Genomic DNA, 23548 nt, shown 5'->3' with positions numbered 1-23548 from the left:
ATTACGTCCAAGGTGGGAACTTCGCACTAGCCGGCAGCCAAATGCAATTTACTTGCCACTGTTGCGAAAGCACAATGCATCGGAGCTGTTGTGTTTATCAAGCCTCCTCCTCACTCTGGCAGGTAATCAACCAGCAGTACCTGGCTTTGTGTCCCGGAGCTCCAGCTGGCTGCAAAAACCGGGGAGAGAAGCAGGTTTACTCTGAGATTTAGCAGCTTCTGAGACATGGGACCATAAACTCTGCGCCTATTCATCTCTGAGTGGCTTTATGGCAGCTGAGACTCACACAAGGTGACAATATTCTTAGATTTTGTTAAAAGTACCTACTGGCAGTCGTACATAACAACACAAGCCTTATTTTATTTTTAAAATTTGATATTTATTTAACTAGATTTGATTTTTTTTTTTTTTAATACCCTGATGATTATCGGTGGTTGATATTATTTGATCACTGAATGGAAAGTCTGTTGCTTGACAGTAATGGAAATAATCATAACAATAATTTTTTTAAAAACCTCTACCTTTTGATTGTTTTCTATAGAAAACCTTATTAAATTTGGCATTTCATTGTCTCGGTATGATTGGATTTTAATAGTTACAGTTTTTCTACAAATTTCTACACATTTCTACAAAGTATCAAGTATGTTTTGTTTTTTGTTTTTTTTACTGATATTAAAATAAATTTTAAAAATGCACTAAAAAACACAATCAGCAAATTTGAGCCTCATTGTAATTCAGAAACCAGATGCAGGGCAACTGAAACAGCTCCACAGAGCAAACAGTGGCCGTCTCCCAACAACAAGATGAGATTTTATGAATAATGAGAAAGTCTGACCATTTTATATGTATTTTTAAAAAATGTAGGTAAGCGCAAATAGAATCAGAGGCTGAAAGACAAAATACTTCCTGTCTTCAAGTCATTGGCTGAATGATTGGTTTACAGAAAACAGAGAAATGATTGCAAAGCGATAACAAATAATTTGTCTAATCTAACACATACTGTACTTGCAAAAATGTTACAATTTGGTGTTGTTGGGTTTTTTTTACAACAATGCCTTTACTCTCACTGAATCAGTGAAATAGACTGCCATTTTCACTGTGTTTTTGCCAACTTCTGTATCACTTCCTGATTTAAAAAGTCACTCAAATGTGATTTCTTCTTGATAAGTCACATAATATATATTTGTTTTACTTCTTTATGTAATAAGTAAAAAACTAATTTTATTTTCTGTTTCTTTGTCTGGTATGTTTGCCTATAGTGGAAGAGCAACAGCGTTCTGGTGCTAAAATGTGCTCAAATTGTTTAATTGGGCTTTCGGCTCAGTTTGTCTTCTGTGTGCAGGTGCAGTAGATTTTTGAGCATCTTTTCAAAACTTCTCTAGGTACTAAAACAATGTGTGTAATTTTCCACAAAAAATATGAAAACGGCAAATGATTGGGAAGTTAGTAGAAAACAATAAATCAAGTGCTCACTCACTACTGCTGCTTACTGACATTGGACGTTTCATCGCCCACATGCAGGAAAATTCAATCTAATTTAATGTCAGTCTGAGAGGAGAAAACCACGCGTCTTTTCTGCAGCGCGCGTAAATATGTGGTTTCACCATAAACCGGGTCTTGTGATGTAAAGAGGTTTGCTGCAAGTTAAAAAAGACAAGCTGTGGATCTCTTTGTCGTGTCGCTGCTTTACTTTGAGTCCAAGGAACAGCGACAGAAATCAGTTTGGACTCCGCAGAAGGGAAATTTCTTGCTTCCTCATAATTTCATTCTTACTTATTCTATTTATTCTAAAAAGAGACAGAATCAAACTGGGCTCCGTGTTGATTTAACTCAAATTAAGACGCCACCTCTTTCTCTTCGGAGCACAAAATGCATTAAAGAAAAATTAAGATTGCCATTTGTTATCCTGCAGGTTGCCACAGCGGGACTTTACCTTTAACAATTGAAGAGGAAATTTGGAGGACGAGCTCGGCTTTGTTCCACTTTTTTTTTTTTTATCACTCCTCTGATTACTCCGGGCCCCGTTAATCGACAAAAACCGACCATTTCTGCGCACGCAGTCAATGCAATTATGCTTACTGGCCTTGGTCTTTTCATCGCCCTCATGCAGGAAAATCCATTCCTATTAGGTGCTTAATCATTGCTAATACAAGAGGTGTAATTTATCTCCGAAAGCTGCCCATGTGGCAAATTGGTGGCGAGCAAAACCCGCTGAGAATTAAAACACATGTAGCAGACCTCTCGAGTAATATTACATGGAGGAACAGAGGTTGTTCTTTACATTGTGCAGATTTCCTTAAGCCTCTCCCGGAGAGACTCAGTGAACTGTATATTTTACTCCCCAAACAAGAATTACAATGTCTGAAATCAGTGTAATTAAGTCTGGAGGTCTGAGTATCTCGGTGGTGTATAAATTAAACCCCACCTTCTTTTTTTGTTGGTGGCAATTTTCATATAAAATCTTTTTTCTCTTTTTCTTTTAAACAAACACTGAATATGTCAATTATAACTATAGATTTATTGTCAGAGAAAGAAAAAAAAACAGTGATTGGGTCTGAAAGAAGTCTCTTAACCTTTGCCCTTAATTATTCCCGCCTGCTTCATTTCCACACGGTTTTGTAGGGATGCGACGAGGTTCGGTTTTTTTGAGTCATAATATATTCACGCGTTACATGTTAAACCACCGACACCAACAGAATCTGGGTTTAGTTGGATCAAAGTTAAGATAGGCAGAATGTCGGTAGAAATGGATCAAAAGGTTGAGTTTCGTCTGAGGTCTAATGATTAGAGACCAGGAAGGAGGAGACCGGGGGTCCAGCCTTGGTAGACAAACGAAGAGGAAAACTTCAGACCTCCCACATGGGAGAGGAAAAGAAAAAAGTAGAGATGAAGGCGAACGAGTGTAACCAAGTAGGACTGAAAATGAGATGAGACTGAATTTCCAAGTAATCGACTGGGTCTATAGGCTGCATTGTGGGGAAACTGGTGGCGCTGTTGGATCGTAGCTAGAAGTCCCGGGTTTTAATGAGAGCCGGGGTCTGTCTGCGAAGTTTGCTTATTGTCCCTGAGCATGTGTTGGTTCTTCATTTTCCTCCAACAGTCTGAAAACTGGAATGTCAGGTTGGACTCAAAATAAGTAAAGATGCACAATGTGTCTGCATCAGCATCAGCATCGGCTGATATTAGTCATTTTTTAACTTGATAAGTAAAACTGGGCGAACATTAACAACTGATGTTAATTTCAATCGAGTTGCCGTTGTATTTCGGGAGTATTTGTTCAGTCATGTGACAGTGATAATGATGCAGCACCTGATTATGGGATGTTAAGCTGAAGCAGAGAAGCAGCGTAGGCAGTGCCTTCCCGTTTACACACGTATGATATCGGTAAATATCTGTTATTCATGGCAGCAGTATCGATATCAATATCAGTCTAAATTTGCGCATCAGTGCATCTGTACAACCAAGCAAATGAGTGAAAAACCGCATCTCTATTGAACTATTTTTTTTAAAGTGCTAAGGAATTCAGAATAGTGCAAATAACATGAAATCAAGCAAAACAGAATGAGTGCAAAGAAACAGTTATTAAGAGAAATGGGTCGGATGAGTGGGATGTAATAAGTGTAGAAGAAGAAGAAGAAGAATGAAGGAATACTGGGAGGAAAGAACTTTGAAAGAAGGCGGAATGATATGCAAAATGTCATAAAGCAGTCTAAAGAAAGAGGCTTAGCATTACATCAGAGGTGAGTAGGATGAGTGGGATTAAAAAGAGTATTTAAAAAGGATGAGGAATAAATCACAGGATCAAACTGAGAGTTGAAAATAGTACATGAAGAAGTACAGATGAACGGCTGTGGGACGGCTGTGCAGCCTGGGACAAAGTCTGCTGTAGGGTTGAGCCAACGGTAAGTAGAGCCGCAGGGTAATTAGAGGTGATGCTTTGGGCATGACCAGACTTCTGACCAGGATAATATATTAACTTCATTTATGAGTGGATCTACACCGCTGATGGCTCTGCTGTGCCTGTTCAAACATCTAATAATAATAATAATAATATTAACAACAGCACCGGGATACGCTTAAATATTTCCAGAACAAAAGACAAGAACTGAGCCTTTCCTTGTTCGTTTACTTGAACTCAACTCAAGAGAAAAACTATGTCCAACCTATAAAAATAAACTTTACAGAACCGGTTATCAAAACCAATGAACACATTTCAAAAATTTCTTCTGCTTTGAATTTTTTGGTCATGCTAAAATGTTTCAAATCATTGAATTGACTTTAATATCAGACAAACATAACCAGAGGTAGTACAAAAATATCTTCCTAATTATGGTTTTATTAATACCAAAAGGTATCCTGGTCTTATATGTAGATATAGTTGTTTCCAAAACCTTCTGACTTAACACAAAAACCCCTAAATGTGTTTGAATTAAAACAATTCTGATGGAAAAGATTTATTGCTAGCTATCACAAATGCTTGGTGGCAATTGTGGAACAATTGCTTTTTCACGTAAATCATTTAGTTTGAATAGTTTTTCACCCCTAGCAAATAAAATAAATACATTTTAAAACAGCATTTTTAAAAAATTGTTTATCCAGGTTATCTCATATTAAAATACGGTTGATGATCTGAAACATTTGAAGCATGACAAAAAAAACCCCAGAAGAATAGACAAATTCTGAAAGGAGGCAAATACTTTTTCAACTGAAAGCAGCTTGAAAAGAGAATTTGAAGAAACTGAAGTTAGTTTCTTTGCTTGGTGGCTGGGTTGTCTTCGAAGTCTATGCCCCTGCGATTACCTTTTATCAGTTGGATGTTACATTCCAGGAAGAAAAGTGTTTAAAAAACATTGGTGACCTGCTGGTATTAGATGGGTCCACCGGAGCGGAGGCATCCCTGAGCCCATCAGCCATGTCAGCTTTAATTGAGTTAAATGTGAGGCAGAGCACTGGTGTAATGTGACCTGAACACACATCTGCAATTTAGAGGCACTTATCATGAAATCCTCCCACTCAGATAGAGGTCCTCTGAAGAGGGAAGGCTCCATTTAGCAGGTCTACCACCGCAGATATGATATAAGCTGCTGTCGGCCGGTCGAGGTGCGTTATTGTGACAGATTAGCCTTCAGGGTTCACTGTGCTTAAGCAGAATTATTCTGATCCTGCGCCAGAACACGCTTAAAGTGAAATACTGTGGGGGTTTAAAACGCTGCCAAAGACTGAGCACAACAACAATGAGTGGATTTACGGCGGTTGGAACTTTGTGGATTTATGAAAAGCTGTTTTCATAATTAAACACCCAAATCAGTGACGCCCGCTGCACAACATCGAAGACGATGCCGCTGGAACACTGCAGACCAGGTCTGGGAGTCTGTTTCCCCTGTTTACGCCTGGATCCCATATGTTTTCCTCCCCGCTGTCGGCCAGCAGAAAGACAGCTGTAAAACCTAAACACGAAGCCCAACTCTTTACTCTCCCATCTCCAGTGCAAGATGCTTCGCACTTCTCTCTCCTGACTGACTGCCAACTCATCACCTTCAGCGAGGGTTATGCAAATGCAACGTGCATCTGCTGAAATTAGAGACATGATCAGCCAGGCTGGCTGAAACAAACAGGATTCATTTCATGTAGGGGATAAAATGACAGATATTAAGATCTATTGTACCTCTGCAGCTGGGAGGTGCTGTTAAGCTAACAAACGGCATCCTATGATGAAAACTCCACATCGTTTGTAATTCATCAGGTTCCACATGATGAATGACATCATGGCAACCTTAAATATGTCGAACACAGGAGGTAGGATAATTCCTTATGTAACTCACCAAGAGAAAGACAATCAAAAGTCACAAAGTTCTTCAAATTATAGATCCTTGGGATGGGAACTATAACTAATCAAACCCTTATACGAAGGCTGATGTGCTTTAACTCAAAACGTTAAGGCACGTCAGACTTCCACTGAAATTTTTGAGATGTTTAGTTCAGCTTGACTGCAGTCCACCTGTTCAGCTGATTTCATTCAGCTGATCAAACATAATTTGGAATTAAACACACTCGCCTAAATAAGGTCTGACGGCTGACAGTGTGCTTCAGATCAACCACCAACCAAGAAAGAACCAGGATGAGAACATATTGGGTCATCTGTGGCAACGTACAAACATCCTCATAGCTCTGTGTTCTCAGTTTTATTGGGAGAGGACGTTTCCTTTTTCGAGGCATCAATCCCCTCTGGCTGCCAAACAAGACAGATTCTTCAAGAAAAACTGTCCCACGATGCTCTGGACCTCAGACTAAGTCAACAATTCATCTTCCAGCACAATAACATGAAGGACACGGCCAAGACGACAAGAGGACGGCTTCAGAAGCCATCAGTAATTGTTGTTGAGTGGCCCAGACTCAAGTCAAACTGAACGTCTAAAACCGGTACTCTAATGACACTGCCCATCAAACGTGACTGAGTGTGAAAGGACCAGTGGAGAAGACTAATGTGACACTCTCCAAAGAGGTGTGCCACGCTTGTAAAGACGTACTCAAGAAGATTCGAGGCTGTGATTGCTGCTCAGTGTACTTCAACAAAACATTAAGCCAAGGGTATGAATACTAATCAAGATTTGGCAATTCAAAAATCTTCAAGGCTTTTTAAAAAGATGCTGCGCCGTGTCTTTAAAGGGTCCTGTGTCCAGAACTGAATAAAGGGACCCAGAATACAAACGTTAAAGATTGTAATAATAAAGGCAAATCTTCACGATTTGTTTTATCAGGTTCAATACGTTGTTTTGAAGTCAGCAGGTTTTACACAGAGCTGCTCACGAGCTTAAAAGATCTTTGACTTCTAAACTCACCGCAAATGCATTCACTAAGCTCCCAAACATTATTTATAATGCATGAGTGTGTGAGTGGAGGTGATGCATCAGGGCGAGGGATCCAGTCCATAGCAACGATTTATGCTCATTTTCTGCATTTGACCTGATTTTCTCACAGTAAGGTCCCTTTTTCTGGTTTCTCTTCTTCTCTATTCGTACATTGATCACGCTTTTCTTGCATCCATGGGTTGTGAGTTACAAAAGTTTGTTTTGGACCCCATAGTTTTGCCCAGTCTTGTTTAAAGTCAGTCTTTAAGGACCGTGTCCTTCTTGTTTTAGACCTTTCCTTGGCCCAACACACCAGAAATGGTCATGCTGAGAAGCTAATTTAGCCATTGCATCAATTTGTTGGAGCAAGACTTTATCAAGAACGTCCAGTCCAATGGGGCAACTTGCTAAGCGGGTTCAACATAGCCGGGCCTTCTTTCCGTGTTTTGGCTTAACAAAGCTTAAAGCTCTTCACGGACAAAACAGGAACAACAGCAGCAAATAAGAAGGTAGGTTGTTAACTCAGGCATTCTGCTTGCAGACGAGAGCATCAGAAGATAGAAGCAATTATTTTCCACATCGTTTGACACTTTTTCTTTTCCACTCACAGCATGTCAGTCTCACAAATAAAGTTACAGAAAGGAAGAAAAAAAAAACCACTGATTACACAACACCCTACCTAATGCTATCTGCAAACATGCAGGCTGTATTTATGGAGACAATCAGGGTGAAAAGCTGCTGTTAAATAGGAATGTTGTAGAAAATGGTTGAAAATAAGCACGTTACATAACTGCAGCTGCAGACAGAAAGTACTAAATGTACATCTCCAAACATTAAAAAATAAGTGTTGCTCTGATTCCTGCTGCTCAAATATTAACAGATCTGTGTCTTGTTTTAATACTTACTCAGTCTAACATCAGCACTCACTTCTTGGCAGTCGCTGTTTTATTACGTTCCAGAGAGATGACATGTTTGCATAGCTTTTACTTTTCACTTGGGGTTTCTTGGGTGAAAGGGCTGTAATTTAGCAGAGAAAAGCATTTGTGGTTAAAGAAGAAAGACAAGAAGGATGAATTGTTATGACTGCAATCCATTAGGCTTTTATGAGGTTAAATTAGGTGATTAAATGTCATTTAGATCAAGGCATGATATGGGATAATGGGAAGCTTTTGAGATTTTCAGTTGCTTCACTCAAACTTTTCCATCTGAGACGACTGAGAAAAGATTTATTGAACCAGTGGAGATTCTTACAGACAGTTTAAACTCGTAACATTCTCACAGAGCCAGGTTATGTACTGTAGTGTAGCCAGGCTCGTAGACCTGCACCATGATGACTTTGAAACCCCTGACTTCCAGCTCAACATTGCCAGCTATGCTGCAAATCTGAGAAAGTCCTGGGATCATATCACTCCACAATTTGTTCCAGAACCACAAAATGTGATTGAGCTATGTATGCTAAAAAATTCTAGACGCTATCTGTACGTTTTGTTATTCTCTTTTAAATCATACACTATTTTTAGCACTTGCGCAAATGAGTTTGAGATCGACAGACGATGAATTGGGGCGTGTTGGGTGAGTTAGGGGGCGGGGTTGGATGTTTGATTCCACCCTCAAATGGTATTGATAGCCTTTCTGCTTCCCTCCAAATGTCTGTTTTACTGGCTTTACTCCCGCAGTGAGTTAGTTTCTAATTTGCCTTTTTGACAGACATTCTCTATGTGATTCTTATTATAGGGACAGCGATGGCTTTTCATGGCAGGTGTTGTAGAGAATGCGGTTAGGGAGACTGCATGTACTCGCTTCAGAATGCAGAATAGTGACAATCAACAAATTCCAGTCAGTCAAAAAATATAAACAAAAGACCCTCAAAAATCAGATAATTGGCAAGTCGAGGCTCTCTCCAACCACCCGGTCCAATTTATATCAAATTATATTGAATCAAATGCCAAATTAGAAACTGCAGTGACGTCTCCATCTGTTACTATTTCTCTATCTTTGCGTATGAAACTGTAAATGAATCACCTCTCGTCAGTTGTTGCATAAGAGTGTGTGAATCTGAATCTGACTACAGAAGGATGATGGTTTAATAGCCCGGTTCCCCATAAGGAGCGATGTTATTGATGTATTGAACCAGTCAGTTAATACTATCTACTCATCAGCAGTCCATTTGTCCGACCAAAGAAAGCCTCAGTAAGTTTAAACTCAGAGAGAATCTTTTAATATGATCTGAAAAATCTGATTTTACAGTCTAATTCTCAGAGACAAATTTTTTTCCCCATGTCCACTTCCACTCAGAACAAACCACATAGGCTTCGTCATCACAGCTTCAGGGATAAAAACATAAGAGCATCTTTGTGGAACCTGTTATTAGTCAAAGCAGTTTCCATTCTGAGCCCGTTCCTCTCGCTCTGCCCACACAGTCTGCATCTGCGTGTTTGTCACTGTGAATTAGAAAGAAGGCTAACGCTGCTTGCTAGAGTATTTGAATGCCTTTCTCAGGGTCAAACACTCGTCGGCTGTCGCGTCCATCTCAGCATCTGTGTGTTTGTGCAGGCGGTGGAGGTAAAGGGCTTTTGCCGGGACCCTTACCGAGAAGGCGCGGGAAGCTTTCTGCGTTCCTCCCTAACCCGGTTAGTTTATCTTATTTAGCGGCGGGGCGAGAAAAGGCCGCAGCTGCTCATTTGCTTTGCCAGCTTCAACAGATTGGATTCCTGCAGTTCGAGCTCGCCTTTTCCAAAAAACCAGCCACCGCAAACGCAGGCTCTCCTTCTGCTAGCCACTACAGCGGCGCCGTAAATCATCCCTCGTCAGCTGCCTGGCTCATGGGACGGGCTAATCTCTCCTCCTCTGGCTCTTTATAAAAAGTGACTTGTTATCCGCTTGGCCTGAGGGGCGTTTAGGGGACCTTCTGAACTGGAAAACTGCCCAGGTGGGAAACAAAGAGCTACAACCTGAGTGGTATCAGCTTCTGTGAGGCAGATAGCAACACTTCCACAACCTGATAGCAGCTCTCGCGCTGAATACATTAACCGCTGATCTGTTACAGAATTTATCTCCTGTTTTTTTATTTGCTTTTTTTCTACTTTCAGGATCCGACTGGATCATCTTGGGTGCCTTTCTGTGAAACAAATAATTAAACTACAAATGAAAATGGCTGCATGCGGTGTAAGAGCTCTCCCTCGCAGGCCGGGCGCCATTGATTTTTCGACTTCCTGCAGCTCATTGTTTTGGCTTTACGACGCAGTTACAATAAAAATCACTCTTAACTCTCTAATTACCCCCATTCCCAGGTCGGTCTTTGTTGTAGAGAAACAAACAGCTAAACACAATCCCAATTACAGGCTGAAGTAATGCAGGTAGGGCTTCACTAAAGTGTTCACACCACATTTTTACATTTCATCATATTAGAACCACCGACTGCAATTCATTTCAGTAGGCAAGGGAAGTACATAATTGTAAAGTGGATTTTTATTATAACTTAGTTTTTTTTTTTTTTTACAAATCAAAACCTCAATAGTGTGATCTGCTTTTGTACTCCATTTATTTTGATAATGCTTGTAGCTTGCAAACATACAACCAAGAGCCACAGTTGGAGAGTTTAGATTAAATCATATTCATGTGATAAAAAAGGTCCAATCAAAAATCTGATCTATCAGCAACTGAGAGACTTGAAAATTGATAGCCTAGGGGACTAAAGAAAAATTTCAGACTCTAAATTTGTTATGCCTACAGAGACGAACCAAATGTTTTGCAGCCGTTAACAGCTGCTGAACAGAAAAGCACTCTCCTCTGTTCTGTCTTTTACTGGTCAAAAAACTTTAAACTCTTTTCCTCCCTGTGCTACCTTGTGTTGGGTTATTGCATAAAATCCAAATACATCAACATTTGTGCATGCAGCAATGCAAAATGTAAAAAAAAATAAATAAATTAACAGGTGTGAAAACGTTCGCAGCACTTTTATAGACTTGAAAAGTTCATGAAAGCCACAGAACCAAGGATTCGCCCGACACCGTAGAACTGAGCTTCACACTCTTAGGATGTTAAGTCCTTCTACCTGTCAGGGAACTGGGTTGTTCCTGTCTGTGTGGTGCTTTTTCCGGTGCCTGAAAGTTTCTCCCAGACGGTGGGGACGAGAAGGTTCGCTCCCACACACCTGCGGATCGTCAGCCATCAGCCTTGGCGGATAAGAGGAGCGAGCTGCTGATCATTCTCCATCTGAGTGTTGGCTTAAGTGGTACCTCTAGTCTTTCCTCGTGTTTTCCATGTGCTTCAGACCCTCTCTCACTAATTATTTCCTTGCGCTACCTCCTAAGGTATTTCTCTGCGTCTCCTGCTGGAATAAAGCTCTTGCGATCATCCTCTGAACCCACGTCTTACCGCTGGAAGAACAATTCCCCTTGGATCATCCACCACAGTCAGCAGCTTAGATCCAAACCGCCATCATCCTCCAAGCCAAGACTCGACTACCACACAGACCGGCAACCCAGAACGCTCTCATTCCTCCAGCAAGATTATTCCGTCATCCTTATTATCACAATCTTCTTCCCAACTCTATGTCGCCCTCGCAGTTCCCTCCCTGCACAGAACCTTGAGAAGTCTGGACTTTTTTCCGCCTGTAACAATAAACCTGATGATCTTCTTTTTGTTTTTTGTTTTGCTGGTCTCCTGAGAGTTTTTGTGCATGTGGGTCAGTAGTTTAAACCGTAACGCGACACTACCTCTTCCAAATGTGCACCAAGTCACAGCTTAATGTGCGCTGAGAGCCAAAGCTGAGTGGCTGAACTAATTAATCCAGTGAAAATAATCACAACACAGTATAAGCAATATTGTAAGTGGGGCACTAGTCTAGCCCCTTTAAGCTCTTTCGTACAAGACACATTTCGTCAAAAAAAAAAAAAAAAGAGGTCTTTGAATCCAGTAGCTATGTTTATGCTTTTACTGGACTTAATGAGAGGCAACTCAAAAACAGATTCAGAAAATAAATAGAAAGTGACATTCAAAAGACTGCGCTACTCTCAGTGTGCCAGAAATCTACACAGCAAATGCTCTTCAACCTTTTAAAGGGGCAGTATTATGTATTTTCTTGTCACATTGTGCCATTTTACAGCACGATCAATTAACTATTTTACTTTGTTTTAACAATGCTGCATATATCGAATATGACTTAAAAGATTTTTGACTTTGTAATTTAATGGCTTGAAATTGGGTCTTAAAAACTACTTCTCTTTCTGAAACTCCGCCTTCGGCTCTTCTATTAACCAGCGTTTCACTGAGAAGTAGCTCCTGTACAGCATGTGTTTGCTAATTGCTGCTGGCTAGTTTGAAGGAGCTGAGTGGGCAAGACATGGAGTAGGGCTGATCTGTGAGGCAGAAGCTCAAGAGCTTGGAAACTGAGCCTTTAAGGTGGTGAGAGGTCCAACCAGGCGTTTTGCACAGCTGAATGGTTGCCATGGGAGATTAAAAGATTTCTCAGCGATGCATGAAAGAATCAAGGCAACACTCCAGGTATGTTTTGATGAGGGAATAACATTATAATATGATGTAAAGCTCAAAAAAGTTGGTTTTAATTAAGCTAATTATTCAACAGCCAATCAAAAAGTCCCATGTAATAAACTTAAACTACATGCAACTCCTAATGCTTTTGTTTTCTAAATAGCAGAGTAGCAACTGTAACTCACAGAACCAACTCTGGTAAAAAAAAAAAAAAACACATATTTTGCTTTATGTTTTGTTTATATGGCATCTGCAAATATCAACAAGAACACAGTGTAAGCTATAGAATTACTATATTTGTTCATGTTTTTACAGTTTAGCTACAATAAATATTAGAAAAGCATAAGAACAATGCAAATTCTTTAATTACAAAATATTTTAAAAGTTGAATTAATGTCTCAGGTGGCAGATATCTACCAATTTTTCCCCCAGTTTTATCTCATTAATCGAGTGCTTCTACTGCTAAATGTTTTTATTTTACCCGCTTTTGTATTTTTTTGTGTTTGTTTTCTTTGAATTGGAATTAGATGCGGTTCAGTCGGGATCAATGAGACCTTTCAATTAGACATAAACATCAAGACAAATGCCGTTGACCTTGTCAAGTCAAGGACGTGCTGGGAATCAAGGTATTCTGCTGATTTTTTTTTATTTTTTAAATCTCTGAAGCGCTTTATCAAAGCTTTCCTTGTGTGTTTTCAGTGACGCAATGTAAATTTAAAAAAAGGAAGGTATTTTCCGAACTGCTGGGGAGCTCCTGACACGGTGCTCTGAAACAAAACATCTTTTTTTTTTTTTTTTTTTTTTTGGCCAGAACACGCAGCATGCAGCTTGTTTTCTCCATCTGCGAGTGCTGGTGGGGTTGTCTGTTCAGGTTTGACATCCAGCTGTGCGTCTGCTTCCCATAATCACGTCCACTGCTGCCTCTTTGGAAGAAGATGTTCTCCAGAAACCAACCGGAGGGCCCCATGATGTCCTGGACGTACCTGTAGCTGACGACTTGATCTCTGAGATCTAATTAAAGGCAGAAATGAACTGGAAGCCGATTTGCTCCGGTTTGCCACTCTCTGATGTTCCTCGACCGCTGCTTTTCTTTCAAGGCACAAATAAAAAATAATTTAAAAAAAACACAGCAGCTGTTTTTACTGATTTTATGCACATTGAACCAAAGAACAGGGAGTGTAACTAATTAGAGAAAGCAGCTGCTGCCGCTGGGATCTGCACAGATATAATTTTGCAGACTCTTGGACCTTCACTGTGCTGGGTTTTGCACCAGTGCTGCACTTGAACGCAGCAGCAGACCGCGTGGTCAAGGGTTTGGGTTGACTGAAGGCCCGGCTCCCACATTTTATTGCGCATCAGCTCTTTTACCAATCGGCCCCCTCCTCATCCCTCCTACCAGCACCTCGCTGCTGACCTCCCCGCCTGCCGCTGATCCTCCGCGGCGGACAGAGGAGACGAGGGGACAAACAAACCGGGGAAACGTCACAGATGATCACCAGCGCGGCTGGACGAGACAGATGCTGGAGTAGGAGGGTGGACGGAGGGGGAGGTGTTCAGAGCAGAGGCTGAAAAACTGTCACATCTGATATGGGTCCTGCTGCGCCGCGTTGCCAAGTCGATCCGGCTGTCAGGAGGCTGAAGGAAACAACAGAGCCCCCGAACGCAGCCGAGCAACCGCTGCTGCTCTGCTCTGAGGACGAGAGCTCCAGTGCATTTTCGTTGGCGTGACCACACAACGGCGTCCTTAATGTGGAAAATGAATTCACCTTCCTTGCAAGCCAACAGAATCTGTTAAATGATCCGGAAGGGAAAGTCTCAATTAACCAGAAGCTGGATAATCGCAGTGACTGACATGAGTTATGCTCAGCCGACAAACAAGCCCGCTGTAGCAACCAACCAAACTGGAGAAATAACAGCAATTGTAATCTAAGATTTCAATTCCACTTAAACGGTCTTGACATACAGCACCTATAATACTTGTAGATGTGAATAAAGTGATAGCACTCATATAAAAATAGGATAAATTTCAGACTAAACGGATATAAGCATTCTCCTAAGAGAATTCTATTTTATAGGGACAGTATTATGTGTTTTCCTTTTCTAGTCACATTGTATCAAGCAACTGTGATACCTTCACTTGTGATATAACAAATGACTTAAAAGAAATGTGACTTTTGTAAGTTAATGCCTTAAAATCGGGTCTCTGTCTCTTTAACAAAGTTCTTCTTCTTCCGACACTCCAATGTTGTGATAGAGGAGCACAACATTGCTCCTCTATCAACCCTTTAAAATGTTTTTGGTTTGTTTGTTTTACCAGCATTTCATTAAGAAGTAGCTCCTATCATGAGCTCAGCAGCTTCGCATCTCCACCAGGTGTTTGCTAATTGCTGCTGGCTAGTCTGTAGGAGCTGAATCCTCCCGCCCAGTCGGAACGGGTAGAAACAGCATACATTGGGCCTCTTGTTTGGGTTTCAGTTCCCGGTTCCAATGTTTGCAGAGTTTTCCATCTAATGTATCAGTAGCAGGTCTTAAATCTCTCTCACACTCCCATGAATCATCAACAGAGCAGCATGCCGGGGTCAGGCTGCTTATCTGTTGTATTTACTGATCTGTGTTTGTAATAATCCCACATCACTGTTCTGTGTTGTTCCCACTGAATGCCGATTCCTCCCAGGGGGATACTGATATCCTCCCATCTGTCCATGCATACATCCGAGCCTGTCCCCGGACTTCTACTTCATCCACACAGGGACGGATCCGGCCAACAAGAGAGAAGGAAAAAGAGGAAGAGAAAGAAAGCAAGCAAGAAAGAAAGAAAGTAAGAAAGAAAAATAGCTACCCCAAAGTCCTGTAAAGCCTTCAGCTGAAGGCCCCTTTAGATCCATTTGCTCACTTTGGTAATGTTTAGTGTCTTAGGAAATGTTAAACCGCTTAGATGGGAGAGTTGGTTATCTGTTCCTTGTTTTGGTCAATTCAAGCAACTTAGTTCTATTTTTAGCCATTCATCTTAACCTTAACAGATATGATGGAGGTTAAAAACGCATTGAGGTGATAACATTCAAAAGTCTACCTTAAAAACAAACAAACAAACAAACAAAAAGCTGTTTCTTGGATGTCACCAAAACGAAAGAGATGCTGCACATAAGCAGCAGCATCCTCCACAGCATGTTCTAGCTCAGAGAACTGATGCTCCCACGCAGCCAAAGGAGTAAACCGAGGTGGTTAGAGAGCCTCACTGAAGGCCTCGGTTTGGAAGTTTTCCAGACATGATCCCCCAGAATGTGTTGGAGGAGGCTGACAGGGTCAATGAATGAATGAATGAATGAATGAATGAATGGATGGATGGATGGATGGATGGATGGTTTTGTATCATTCTAATTAGAGATGTGGAGCCAATCTTTATGTTAGCCTCGTGGAAAATGGCCTTTCCTCTCTCAAATAGTTGAAACACAGCATCTTAGCTATAAAAAACAGTTCAAGTTTTAAAATACCAATAGCTAAAATATAGCACAATCTCAATCTGGCCCTGCTAGGAATCGGCCCTTAGCAGCCGCAAACTGTGCTTATCCCTCAGGCCGGCCGTGTTCACTTCATCGCCACCCAAAACATGCAACACCAGGTTTGACTTCACAGACTTTGGAGGCCTTGTTCCTGAGCTGATTGTTCTTCCCTCATGGTTTGTTTTCCATCCACCACTTAAAGAGGGGACGAGTAACCTTCTGCAGAATGACTCTGCAGCCTTCCTCTTCCTCTTCCTCTTCCTCTTCCCCTCTACTGGCTTCAGCACCCATGGCCCACCGCATTGCTGCCACTGGCACAAAGCTCTGGCTGCAGGACACCAGGGGGGATCTGGATCATCTCTGCCTGCGTGTGACTTCCGTTCCATCCATCCCAGCTCCACTGCTTCCTCTCTGAGCTCTCACCATTTTCTTTTTTTTCTTCTTCTTCTTTTTTTCTCTCTCAGTGAAACCGTGTCTGGACTGAAGCAGCAGGAAATAACGTGATAGAAAGGGAGGCCGGCGCTTGGACGCCTGAAAAGCCCGAACAGTCGCCGTTTGTCCCCCTCTGTCATCACTTCCTCTGCCGGAGTTGATTAACATTTCACTCACGTCCAACTGAAAGTTCACGCTTATAGATGAGGGGGAGGAGTGGGAGAGATGGAGATGGAGAGTAAGGGAGGTGGGGAGGGAGAATGGATGGATGGAGAAAGTGGAGCCCTCTAAACACCCACGGAGGGGCGGGTGTGACGGGTTTCAGCGTGGAAATTACAAATGCCTGTTCGAGGAAAGCGAGGATGAACGGATGAACGGATGAACGGATGAACGGTAGGATGGATGGATGGATGGATGGATGGATGGATGAATGGATGGATGGCGCAACCCGGGCGCGGGGCGCTCTATCAGCTTCCACTCTGCGTGCGTCTGAGCCAGAATGCAACAGTCTCCTTCCTTTCTTCCTCCGCACAGTTATCCAGGCTCGGAAGGACAGTCAGCTACCAGAGTAAGTACCTTTTTTTTTTCTTTTTTTAATTATTGTTATCTTTACAATGCGGAGATGTTTGGAAATGACCGCCTGGACCCGCAGCCCTAACAGCACAAACCACTCCACATTCCCCAGATCCCACTCCGTCCCCGCAGCCAAAACCCGCACAGCTGAGCGCCAAAATAAAGCCCCGGTGCTCTCTTACCGATGTGGATGATGGAGTCGGCGCTCGCTGTGTTGCACTGCAATATCCACAAAGAATGAAATAACAGTATCAGCATTTCCATCTCCAGTTCGAGCCCCAGAGGCGCATCCACGGATCCACCTCGCCGATTCTTGGGGTTCTTCTCCTCACTGGCGAGCAAATCCGAATGGGAGCAGCGGCGGCGGCGGCGGCGAAGTGTTGGGAGAGAGTGATGAGCAGAAAACTAAATCCCACAGAAGAAAGTGTTGATCAAAGTCGAGCTGAAGAAGGAGATTAGAGAGAAGAAGAAGAAAAATAACAGGGAGAAGCTTCCAGGGGCTCCAGAGAGGAGCAAAGCCGGGGAGGTGAGAGGGGAAGAGGAGGGGAGGATGACAGGAGACACCGGGGATTTGTTTCAGAGGTGAAGATCCGCCGGACGAGCAGCTCTGACTCTCTCCCTCCGAGTCTGAGACATCACACACTGCAAACTGCGGAGGAGCAGGAGGAGGGACGTTCTCTCTCTCTCTCTCTCTCTCTCTGTCTCTCTCTCTCTCTTCCTCTCTGTCTCATTCTGTCTCTCCCTCCCTCCCTGCCTCCTTTCTCTCCATCACTTCTCTTTCCTCTCCGCCGACCCACGTGACTGCAGAGCATCTATCTCCGGTGCTGGAAGCCGGAGCGGAGAAAAGAGAGGCGCGGGATGGAGATGGAGATGGTGGGATGGAGGGAAGAGGGATGGAATGGATGGGAGCCGGAGCGCAGCGCAGCGCGGAGGAGGCGCAGAGGTTCTGTCGCCCCCGGGGTGATGCTCGCTCTCTCGGTAAGGTTTCGGGTGTTCATTCGGGGGCAGAAGAAACCGCGCTGAGACTTTCTTTAAAAATAAATAATAATAAAAAAAAACCCGCCCAGAACCTGGCAGTACTTTAAAGTATTAGTCGCTTCTTGGGAGAAAATCGGGATGAAATTTTACGCAGACAAGAAAGTGTAGCATGTGTTGGATTTACGCAGGGACGCGCATGCCTGTGCTTTGTGACTCTCGTGCTTGTGCGTAAATGTTCGAGATCTGACCTCTCGGCTTCATCCATCCCATCACATGAAGGTGGAAGGAAAGACCGGGAAGCTGTCAGCTTCTCCCTTAGACCCCCCACCCCTCCCCTCGTGTGTGTGGAGTTGCAGTGCGGAATGACCGGTTTTCTCCTCCGTAAAATCTGCGTGAAGCTGCGTTTCCATTTCAGCACCTTGGAGAGGTTCTCAGTTACGCGCCCGCGAACGGTCCGAACCAAACCTCTGTATCAGCCTTCTTTATTTTTCTTTTTTTTTTTTTTTGTCCCGAGTCTTCATTCATTTAATCATTCTATAATGACACGATCGTTTTCTTCTTCTTCTCATCAGTCCGAATATGAGGAAACGTGTCCGCTCTTTTGCGTTTCTGTGCGTGAAACCGTCACTATGGATGAGAACAACCGCGACAGTGGGAGGAGGAGGAGGAGGAGGAGGAGGAGGAGTTCCCAACAGGTCGCTGTGGTCAAACCCTGAAGGGTCACACACACACACACACCCACACACACACACACACACCCCTTCTGCAGAGTCGAGCCTCTGGCCGATTGTGTGTTTGTGACGTCACTGACATGTCCCGTAATGTCCTTTACAGGTGCGGAGCAGCTGTCGGTGCGGCACTGTTACCCAGCAGCGTGGAGAGAGAGAGAGAGAGAGAGAAGGAGAGGAGGAGAAGTCAGTCGGAGAGTGCTGCACCTGGCCTTACAATTAAAGGATATTTCTTGCGACCGAATGAGACTCAGAAATGTCTTTTAATTGTTTGACTACGTGTGGTGTGAAATGCTGAGAGAAAGCTCCGCGGTCCGGTCAGATGATGATGATGCGGGTTTCCACCGCATCATCTGGACAGCTCTTCTGGATCTTCACCCACCACCACTAATGTAGTTTCATTTAAAACTGAGATGGTGAGAAAAGTAAATAAATAAATAAAAAGATTGACATTGTGATTAGTTTAACTTTCCTTTTCTAGAGCAAATCCAAATGTTTCATGTAATTGAACTAGAATTTGTACATGGAGGTTCTTCTTGTTTAAAATGGTTTCTGCTCTTAGTTCTATGTTTCTTAAGGTGACAGTGAGACGGTGATATCTATATCACAGCACCACAGAAAATGGGCCAACTTCTGCAGACAAAGAGGTCATGTCGGCATCTAGTTCTGGTTAAGTGGAGCAGCTCAGAATGAATGGACAATAATTCAGATTCATTCAAAAGGCGGGGACTCGGCTAGAGAGACTTTCGGGTGAAGTTGCTCCTCAGATGGCCAAGACGTGTCCGCGCATCCGCTCTTCACTTTGAATTAACATCGGTGAGCTCTCAAGAGTTTCGGATGCGGATCAATTTGACCAACATTAACACGCATTTTGACTTTATTCTCCGACGGGAAAGTGATCTTGTCTCCCAACCGGAACCGGATGAAACTTTGTTTGACCCATGATCTCTAAGACTCTTGTTTTTTTTCTCATTCATGACTTTTCAAACTTTCAAATAAACGTTAAAAGTTTTTTTGTTTTGTTTTGTTTTTAAGTTTTCCCTAAGAATTTAATCAACAATCTTCTTCACTGAGAAGAACCTATTGTGATCTGAGATTAACCATTGATTCGTTTGGATTGATCAGTGCAGATTAGTGCGTATTTTTTCCAATTCCAACTTCATGTGATTATCCAGAGGAAAGATTATCCTTTGATTTTCACCCGTCAAACATCTGAAAAAAAACCCAAAACATGCAACTTTAACATTTCAGTTTAGTTTTTTTGATCACAGAATGCGTCTTGTTGATTTTAAAATCGGGTATTTCTTCCTTTTTTAATGTCTTAATACCAGTTTTGGATATTCTTTTTGTCGTTGTTTGTTTGTTTTCGGCGCAAGAGAAAACAGCCTAGTTTGAACTTATTTGATAAGAAGGAGCCAAGTCAAAAGCAGACATTTAAATATTTAAAAGTTTAGAGTGAGACCCCACAGAGAGAGTTAATAAGCCCACCGCAATCTTTAACCCACTGAACTGAACCAGTCAGCTTCATGAAAGGAGCATCACACCTCCTGCTGGCCGAAACATGTCACTACAAGGTGTATCATACCTAAAAACACACACAGGGGGGGTTTCCTGTGAATTATTTCCACCATGACATGGAAACTTGTTAAACTACAAAGATATTTCTAATGTAATTAACCAATCTTCATACTCTCAGCAGCATCGATAAACTGCAAATAAAATGCTTACATCACCATATGCATTACATACAAGATGTGAGAAAAAAACAACTTTCAGCTGTAAAACATAATCTATGACATTTTTGCAAAACTAAAGACATATAAATGACTGAATCAGTTAGTTCATGGAACATTAGCTGCTGTTAAGAAATTTCTGTCGCTGTGTGACAAACTTTGGCCTTTTGACCCCGTCTCTGCAGCTTCGCAGTCTAAATATATATATATATATATATATATATATATATATATATATTTTTTAAAACTAATCTTTTTGTATTTCATTCCTCATTATTCATCTCATTCTTCTCTCCTCGGCTGCCAAGGCTTTCAAGGAACCTGATGTGTTGCCACCGCTGCTGCTGCTGCGGCTCTTCAACATTTATTTGCACTCTCTGACTGAATTACCACAGTTGGCTGGGCTGTAAATCTGTCGCTCCATTCAAAGTGAAGTCTGGTCTTTTCAGAGGAGGAAGTGACAAGAGGATGAGGAGGGATTTTATTTCACCCAGAGGGAAACTTCGCCCGGCTCCTCGTCCTTTAAGCTCAGCAGCCGAACATTACGACGCGGCTGATCACAGCCAATAATCACCGTCTCTCAATCATTTGATCTCCTGTCAACGACTCGTCCCGCTCGCCATGAAAAATCTTGCCTGTCTCCAGAGACAAGAACCCCCGTCTTTTATTATTATTATTTTTTTCCCCTCACTTCCATCCATCTGGTTTGTCGGCTGTAACTCTAGAGTGGATGACAATCTAATTGTATCCTCATCCTTCTCCGGTTTAATGGGCTGTCAGGTGGCGTCGTTATACAGCTTTCATTGCCTCGTCATATATTCGCATTTACTGAGTGTGTGTGCTCACGTGTGTGTTTGGATGATGGAGGGAAGGAGCAAGCTGAGGGGCTGAAGATCAGCAACATCATAGATTCGTAAAGAAAGCGTGAAAAGGCAGATCACACTGAGTCAACGGTTTCAGGCGAATGACTCTGAGCAGAGGCAAAAATATGAATCTTACACGATCATCGACCAGAGAAAGGCTGATGCTCAAATGAAATGCTGTGATCATGTACAGATAAAAAAAAAAACAGATTAAAGGAGAAGAAGATTTTACTTCAGCAAAAATTCTCAGCTGAAACATCTGCATTACTTGTTCAAAAATGCTCTGTTTTGTCGTTTTTGTGGCGAGTACTGGTCACCACAAAACATGAAGTTCTGAAAAAGCGTCATTGCCAAACTTTACAGATTCATGTGGGGGGGGAATTTGGGTATCTATAAATGTCTTTCATTGAGAAAGTCCAGTATGCCTTTTCAGAGACTTTAGTTTAGCTTTTTTTTGTAATACATTTGTGCAAAAACAAAACGGAGGGAAGGTTCACGAAGGGAACCAAAAGGAAGCATAAAAACTTTGGAAATCTTTGAACCAGGTAGGGATCCTTGGGGGACTCCACACACGAGGCAGCTCAAAATCGAGAAATGATCTGCCCATGCCAATTTGTCCAGCGCCACGTTTATCCAGGCTTAAAGGCTGTGCCCGTCTCTTATTCTCATTACAAAAACTTCAAAGTGAAGCATAATATTAACTTCTGTTTTATTTTGTTTTTATTAAAAGAAAAGAATTAGAGTTCAGGTGTTTGGTTTTATAAACCATGAGTTGTAACCATATCAGTTGTAAACATATTTAAGTCCATAATAAATGATCATTTCTAATAAGTAGAAATTATTGAGGAGTCACAATCACAACTCCATTTGCAACATTAAGCAATCCACTTTAATTTTAAGCAAATAAATCTGAACGTAAAATTTCATTTAACTCATAATAAACACTGCCACAGTCAGGTGTCCATGTTAGAAATGCTGGCATGGACAGGGAATAAAACACATTCTTTGTTAATGTGCTACTTGAAAATTCAATATTTGGCTAAAAAAAAGAAAAAAGAAACAGGAAAAAAAACCAAACAGATTAAACTCACTGTAATTTCGGTGATTTAACAGGAAAAAATAAAATTTCATGGCGTCTGCCCTGGTCTGTGGAGAGAGAGCTCTGGTGCTGAGCAGCCTGGTGGTGGGAGTGGAGGGAAGGGGGGTGATCTCTGTAGAAAGAGGTGACAAAGCAAGAGCAAAGGTGAGCTCTCTTCTTCTGGCCCAGGAGGTGCAGACTCTGCAGAAACAGGGTTCCAAAACATAGAGATTATAACGGAGTACTTAAACTGAATGATTTGTGCTCTTCAGGTGAACGTCTGTGTTACTTTTGACTTCTGTTTAGTTGAGCTTACGCCAAGTCCCTGCTTTCCGATCATCACATCTCTCATCACATCGTGTTTAAGCCCCTGGTTTGTCCCGACAGGAAGGTCGAACATGAGGAAAGAGTCAATAAGAGCTTGATAAATCAATTTGTCGTATGAGGCTCAAAGAAAACGTATGTGTTTGTGCGAGGTGTGGATTAGGGGCGCAGAGAGGCTGCAGTCTACCTTCCAAACAGTGTCGCTCAGATTAGGCTGAGCTGCAGAAACATCAGACAGAATCCATCAGCGCTGAGATGAAAAACAAAACTTTTTTTTCCCCCGGTTTCGGAGCTATAAATATTCTCCATTGTTACCGAGCAGGTTTAAATCTGATCTGAAATGATCCCGTCTCGTCTCAGATCAGACGGGTTTTGATCATATTTATTTTTAGAAAGAACAGAGATGTTCTGATTGTGGAGCTCCAGTCAGAATCGTTTTTTTTGTTTGTTTTTTTTTTTTCTGGTCTGATGATGGTCTTTGAACAATCTGTGAAAAAAAAAGAAAGATGTTGTTCTCTTTCAAAGTCCAAACTTCCCTCCTGAAAACAATCTGCAGCCTGGTTGAGTAATGGTGGTGCACTAAAAAAAAACAGAAATAACAGTTTGAGAGTCTGAGCTGATTTCTGACAAAAGTTCAGGCATAAAAACCAATACTGTTCAGAGTAATAGCTGAAGTTTTTCTTTTTTTCTTTCTTTTTTCTTCTCTTGGAACAATTCTTTAAATTTTGTCCAATCAATTATGGTCCAAGACGGACCACTGGTGCTCCGTAGCTGTAAGCAAAAATAAACTGAAGGCTGAAAGTTTGACTGCTTAAAGTAGTTTTGGTTAATCTTTGCTGTTACAAACATAAAGAACTAACTAAATAAATAAATTTCAGTTGTTGTTTTTTTTGTTGTGAAAATTAGGACTGTTTGGTTAAAATCCTTTGGGTGACTGCTTTCAACACAGAGGAAACAGAGCCATGGAGGAGAAAATCCCAGATATTCTTGTCCCCGTC

The 23548-nt window shown here is 41.9% G+C and overlaps 1 protein-coding gene across 2 annotated transcripts in view; it reads right to left on the bottom strand.

Moving 5' to 3' along the window:
- The window catches only part of grid1b (glutamate receptor, ionotropic, delta 1b), a 468957-nt gene extending 451484 nt beyond the window's left edge, over positions 1-17473 (bottom strand). The window contains exon 1 of one of the 2 annotated variants that reach the window (XM_032574010.1): positions 17029-17473. In XM_032574010.1, coding sequence (XP_032429901.1) covers positions 17029-17110 — 82 coding nt within the window. In that variant the 5' untranslated portion in view covers positions 17111-17473. The remainder of the gene's footprint in view (positions 1-17028) is intronic. The other variant, XM_032574011.1, reaches the window with a different exon arrangement.
- Positions 17474-23548: the final 6075 nt, after the last annotated feature.

Source organism: Xiphophorus hellerii, chromosome 10, assembly GCF_003331165.1.
Source record: "Xiphophorus hellerii strain 12219 chromosome 10, Xiphophorus_hellerii-4.1, whole genome shotgun sequence".
Classification (NCBI taxonomy): domain Eukaryota; kingdom Metazoa; phylum Chordata; class Actinopteri; order Cyprinodontiformes; family Poeciliidae; genus Xiphophorus; species Xiphophorus hellerii.
The sequence above is the reverse complement of the archived record's forward strand: the minus strand, read 5'-3'. Positions and strand labels throughout refer to the sequence as shown.